Here is a 6,000-nt window from a genome sequence, read left to right as displayed (position 1 = left end):
TCTCAATGGGATTGGTCTCATCTCCAGGTCTCCTACCAAGATGGACTCCATCTGGGTCGCTCATGGAAAGATGGACTTCGCACCCTGATTGGTCCTTGAAAGATGGATTCAGGCATTTGATTGGTTAGCAAAAGATGGAGCTGGCTCGCTGATTGGTTTGGAAAAGATGGACTCTGTGATGTGAGGCCGCCGGGTAATTTACATTAACGCATGTGTCCTGAATATTAATGTTGAAGTGGTGTAACCTAGCTAGAGTGATATACTGTCTGCTTACTGTCTGATTTTTAGCTGATTTGTGTGTTGCCCTTTTGAGCATACTTAAAAAAAAAAACACCGATTATGAATCAGTATATCAAAATGCCGAAACCCGGGATCGAACCAGGGACCTTTAGATCTTCAGTCTAACGCTCTCCCAACTGAGCTATTTCGGCGATGAAAACGGTATGAGACGCATATCAGATTTGTCCATACAGTCAAAGGACAAAGTCTATACATCCTTTGAGTATTTAGTTTTGTTTGTAAACAATTAACAGACACCCAGCGCGTGATAAAAACACGCATCCGGATGTTGGGTTAACTGCCTCTGTGGCTCTGGATTGGAACGTTCCATGGTGACGTAATTTTCACTCCCACACCGAGCGCGGTGGCTGCTGGGAAGAAAAGGTCAAGAATCGATGGCCACGGAGGACTCGGATTACTGCTGTAAGAAAGATTATCGCTTTGTTGAGCTGACGGACACCAATGAAGGAACTATTCAACTATTTGAAGTGAAACCTATATGCGCTGTTTTATATGATGCAGCAAAAATGACAACGAGCTGTGGTCTGATTTTGTGACTCCCTGGCTCGTTAACGATGGTTGGCGAATAACCGCGTTGTTATTGTTTTCGCTTCATTTGGCGTCCACATATTCACGTCTCTCCGAGGTCCCCCAGCCGAGGCAGGGGTCCGGACTGCCTGAGTGATGTTTTTCTGTCCATCCCGGGAAGATGGATGAGAAATCCAGCAGCCACCACCGGCTCCTGCTCGTCTTGCTCATGGTGTTGCTCTTCGGCGTCATTATGGTCCAGTATGTGTGCCCGAGCAGGTCCGAGTGCCAGCTGCTCCACCAGCTGGGGTCCTGGTTTAACGTCGGCAGTGCAACTGGTTCACGGGGCGGTGGTAGGGAAGTCCAAGACGGGCTCCAAAAGGATCCGTACAGCGCAGAAGACGGCGCCATGGCCCGCTTTGTTCCTCGCTTCAACTTCACCAAAGCAGACCTAAATCGCGTCGTAGACTTCAACATCAAAGGGGATGATGTTATCGTTTTCCTGCACATCCAGAAAACAGGCGGCACGACGTTTGGTCGACACCTGGTGCGGAACATTCAGCTAGAGAGGCCCTGCGAGTGCCACGCAGGGCAGAAGAAGTGCACATGTTTACGGCCAGGTAAAAAGGAGACCTGGCTCTTTTCACGTTTCTCCACCGGCTGGAGCTGCGGGCTGCATGCGGACTGGACTGAACTGACCAGCTGTGTCCCGTCACGCATGGACTCAAGAGAGGCCCCCAAAAACCTGCCCAAGGACCTGCCCAGGTTAGTAAGAGAGGGGCTCCATACACTTAGTATTCACTTGATGATTTCCTGACCATGATGAGGCTGAGGCGCAGCACCAACACCATTTTGTGCACCACCCAAGTATGAATTGTGGAGAGCATCCACTAAATGACTTTTCTCATATCTAATGAATGAAGTAACTCCCCAGTGGACTTCTTTAGCAAGTTTTGCCTTTTAGCTTTTTGGTTGTTGCAAATTATGGAAAACAATACACAGATATAGTGATGATAATGGTTAAACATGATTGGAACTTTTTTTTTTTTTTTTTTCATATTTTCTTTCCGGGGCACCTTCAAAACCTCAATAAACATGTGCACCTAAGTCTTACACAAACTAAAATAAATCACTGTATTTATCATAGCAATTATATAACCTGTAACTATTCACACGATTCAGCATTACAGAAAATGCAAGGTAGCTTTTAACGGTACAAAATCATCATTGCTGTGGAGGAAAAATTACTCCTAATGGCAAAATATTTGTCCAGTATGTCTCAGTTAAAAGCCAGATTAAAAACCCACTCTGCAAACACTTGGAGAAAGTTTTACTACTGCAGAAAGCAGGTAGTCAAAATCTCTTTTTAACATGAGGTTTTTTTAAGAAGCCAACACAGAAAGTATAATGTTGTTGCGAATCTACACTTAACCTTTGGTTCACAAACGTTTCTAGTACATGCAGATCAAATAAACGGGCCATAAGACTGCGGGATCTTTGTTTTAATTTGATCAAAACAGGACTTGTTTGGCCTGATACAACAAAAGAGATGGTGTGGTTTCTTGTATTTAACACCATCTGCTTTACTACTCACCTTTTTTTTCCCCACACTGCATTTATTATCTTAACATTATGGCGTAAAACCAATTAGTTGCAGCACTTTAATAGAATGAACACAAATAATTGCAGAGACAATTTGTGGCTTTTTGAGTTTGGCTTATCACGGACCTAATTTGCTTTTGTCTTTCCAGGAGGAACTATTATTATATAACCATCCTAAGAGACCCAGTATCACGCTACCTGAGCGAGTGGCGTCATGTGCAGCGCGGTGCCACGTGGAAGGCCTCCTTGCACGTGTGCGAGGGACGTTCACCGACGCTGTCAGAGCTGCCAAGCTGCTATTCGGGAGACGACTGGTCGGGTTGCTCCTTGCAGGAGTTCATGGACTGCCCATACAACCTGGCCAACAACCGGCAGACCCGCATGCTGGCTGACCTCAGCCTGGTGGGGTGCTACAACGTCTCGGCCATGAGCGAGGAGGAGCGCTGGGCCGTGCTTCTGGAGAGCGCCAAACGCAACCTACGAGGAATGGCTTTCTTTGGACTGACAGAGTACCAGCGTAAGACCCAGTATCTGTTTGAGCGAACCTTCAACTTGGAGTTCATTGCACCCTTCACACAGCTCAACGGCACACGGGCCTCCAGTGTTGAGGTACCAACTGAGACACAACGCAGAATCCGCCAACTAAACCAATGGGACGTAGAGCTGTACGAGTATGCACGCGACCTTTTCCTGCAGCGTTTCCAGGTGGCGAGGCAGCAGGAGCGCAGGCAGGCCAGGGAGAGGCGGCAACAGGAGAGGAGGCGGCTTCGTGGAAGGCTCACAACAAAGCAAGGGAGGCAGCTGAAGCCCACAGAAGCTCCACGTCTGACCAACAACCATGCTGTCGTAAAGGAGGAGCAGCGGAGGGAGAAGGCTGGCGAGGACGGCGCGGAATCTGAAGCGATACTCCCGGACTGGTGGGATTTGGATGAGAATAGCACCATGGAGGACTACATAGACAATGTTGAACAGTGGTAGTGATGGGCTTGAGCAGTGGGGTGTCTTAATACTAAGCGTGCCAAGTTCTGCCTTGTATGTTTTCATGATTCCATGTTGTTTTTAGTACATGCCTTCCACATTTTAATTTTTTTTTGCCATAAACTGTTTAAATGACACATTAATTTATTGTTACTGATTGTATTTCTTTGCCACCACTGACCATTTATAATGGGTGCATTTCCCTGACAGAAAGAAAGGAAAGTCAAGCTACCTGAAATCCTAAACCTTTAAGTGATGTCACGAGCCTTCTACACTGTTCTCCTACTTTAAACACATCTGAACTCTTTGTGATATAGGTTTGAACAAAGGGGGGGGGGGGTATTACAATGAACACTGTAATACATTTTTCTATTTATAATACACTACTATCTGTGATTAACAATCTATATGTTCTCCAAATTGTTCTTGTCTGAAATGTGTACATTTTAAAATGTGTTTTTAAGTGTATTTTCAGTAACAAAAAAGGCGGATGGAGTTTTCATAAATACCTCAATGTGTAGCATTAACTGCTAATGTTGTAAAATGACTGAATTTGTCTGGTTTTTACATAAAAAAAAAAAAAAAAAGCTTTTACATTTGCTGCGTTGCTGTTGTACTCTTGCCATCCTAGCTTGTCTTCTGCCTGATGCCCTTTTTTCCCCCAAACATGTGCACAAAGACTGCAAGCTTTTGTGTTGCCCTTGCAAACCTCTGGAACACCAGCAGGGAGCGCTGAAGTAATTTGACTGAAATCCAAACTTCCTGAGTGCAGATACTGGGGGTGATAGTTGACATCACGGTTTTATTCTTAAATTTGGTTGGGTAGGATTAGGGCCATTTCTTAGTGTGATCCTCAGAGGATTTAATAAATGGATAAACTGTGACAGCTGCTCCTAAAATATAAATGTCAGCACTATACTAAAAAGGTTGAAGTAGTTTATTCGATTTTTAAAAGTCAATTGTACTGCCAGAAATGGGTGTATGCTGTTAATTTTAGAAGTGAAAACATAAAAAGTATAACACATTTTAGTGTGTATATATTATTTTTGGAAAACTAATGCCAGAAGTCTGAAACTGACAAGCAGACACAATGACATCCATGCACCTTATATCTCTGCTCCTCTATTGGGAAGAATATTACTCTCATAAATGAATGTCCTGTTTGGGATCATCAATCAATCAAATCATCAAATTTTAGCAAGGTTTGTAGATATATGACCACGATAAAAGATAAACTATTGTTAATATTTTGAAATAGTGCTTAATTATATTATAATATAATATATAACATAATATATTATGTTTTATTATTAAAAAACACAAACCGGAAATACACTAAAATACTAGTGGACTACTCAGGTGGATGTTTTGCTACCTGCATACATTTTAATTGTGTTGTAGAGCTAAATTCTTCTCGTCATTATTTTATTTTTAAGTCCAACCACAGGCTACTAAGTGAAACATCTTCAAATGCGCGCCTTCAGTGGCGCTAGTCATGAGTCTTTCTTCACCCATAACGTCTTTGAATTTGTGTAATCTCATGCACACACACTTAGCGAGGTGTCGTGGCAGTCTACCTTCATACCTGCTGCGCTTTTGTCGTGATTTCGATTCCCCATGATGATGTTATCTAATAAACGAGGCACACACAGACACACATACTCACATACTCTTTCGTCCAACTCCTCCCTCTCCATAATACCCTCCCTCTCATTTTTTTTTTTTTTTTTTTTTTTTTTTTCCAAATCTGTGATCTGCTGTCTGTTCAGTCTGTGTTGCAGTCGAGCAAATGTAGGTGCAGCTTACATTTGAGCTGCCAAACCCCGCTTCTTTCTTTCACTCTGCGGCGGCAACACGATTTTTTTTTTTTTTTTTTTTTTTTTTTTACTTGCTTCGATTTTATTATTTTCCAACTAGCGGCCCTTTCTTATTATTTCCCCTCTTCAAAGCAGTGCAGGACCTCTTTGCGATTAAACAAACATTTCCACCGACGTTCATTTAGGAGAAGACATTTGAGCCTGGACTCGTTTGGACTATAAACAGGTAAGAGGCTGGGCACGTCTGGCGCAGTTGACTTTGCAGCAATATTAATGCAGCCTGACGCATTTAAATAACTAAGCTTAGGGGTGAGTTTTATATCCAATCCATGCTGCAGACATTTTATGTGCTTCTTCCACTCTTGCCTGTTGCGTAGACGCTCAAAGCCGCCTTTGTTGTTGTTAAATACGGGCGCAATCGCAGTGTTGCTTTGGGCAGGTCTGAGAGCTGACAGCTCTGCTCCGTCCCGATACAAATGATGCTGTGAGCAGCTGTCATGTTTTAGCCTGGGATCTGCACAGAAGGGTTTAGTTCGGTCTCAAATGAACTGGATACCTTCATATTGCCAGTGTTTAAAGTGCAATTTGTTTTTGGTTGTGAAGTGCAAAAAGAAAATCCATGTGAAATTACTTTCTGAGTCACTCTGTTTATTAGTATTATTGACTTTAAACCCATTACAACTGGCAGAGGTGAAGAACACCGACAGGTTGCTCTCTGGTTGTTTGTCTGCAGGACTTTGCTGCGTGCAGGAGGTTGAGTCTTGTCCTTGTTTGTCCTACAAGGGGTCGGACACTC

General features: G+C 43.4%; 2 protein-coding genes and 1 non-coding gene across 11 annotated transcripts in view; 2 read left to right on the top strand and 1 right to left on the bottom strand.

Moving 5' to 3' along the window:
* Window positions 1–358: 358 nt before the first annotated feature.
* trnaf-gaa (transfer RNA phenylalanine (anticodon GAA)) lies at window positions 359–431 on the bottom strand. The gene has a single exon. It is a non-coding gene; the product is annotated as a tRNA-Phe (tRNA).
* A 234-nt stretch (window positions 432–665) lies between these two features.
* On the top strand, window positions 666–3,713 carry hs6st2 (heparan sulfate 6-O-sulfotransferase 2). The gene is made up of 2 exons (XM_069694416.1): window positions 666–1,572; window positions 2,559–3,713. The coding sequence occupies exons 1-2, from the start codon at window positions 989–991 to the stop codon at window positions 3,385–3,387; spliced, it is 1,413 nt and encodes a 470-aa protein (XP_069550517.1). The 5' UTR covers window positions 666–988; the 3' UTR covers window positions 3,388–3,713.
* Window positions 3,714–5,139: 1,426 nt separating this feature from the next.
* The window catches only part of mbnl3 (muscleblind-like splicing regulator 3), a 31,122-nt gene continuing 30,261 nt past the window's right edge, over window positions 5,140–6,000 (top strand). For 4 of the 9 annotated variants that reach the window (XM_069694440.1, XM_069694439.1, XM_069694436.1 and 1 more), the window contains exon 1: window positions 5,140–5,430. The gene's annotated coding sequence lies outside the window, so the exon portion shown is untranslated. The remainder of the gene's footprint in view (window positions 5,431–6,000) is intronic. The other 5 variants (XM_069694445.1, XM_069694443.1, XM_069694446.1 and 2 more) reach the window with 3 other exon arrangements.

Source organism: Brachyistius frenatus, unplaced genomic scaffold (genome assembly GCF_029030835.1).
Source record: "Brachyistius frenatus isolate BFR_SWC_R1_liver_20210118 unplaced genomic scaffold, ASM2903083v1 Contig_17, whole genome shotgun sequence".
Lineage (NCBI taxonomy): Eukaryota > Metazoa > Chordata > Actinopteri > Embiotocidae > Brachyistius > Brachyistius frenatus.
This window is presented reverse-complemented; position numbering and strand designations above follow the sequence as displayed.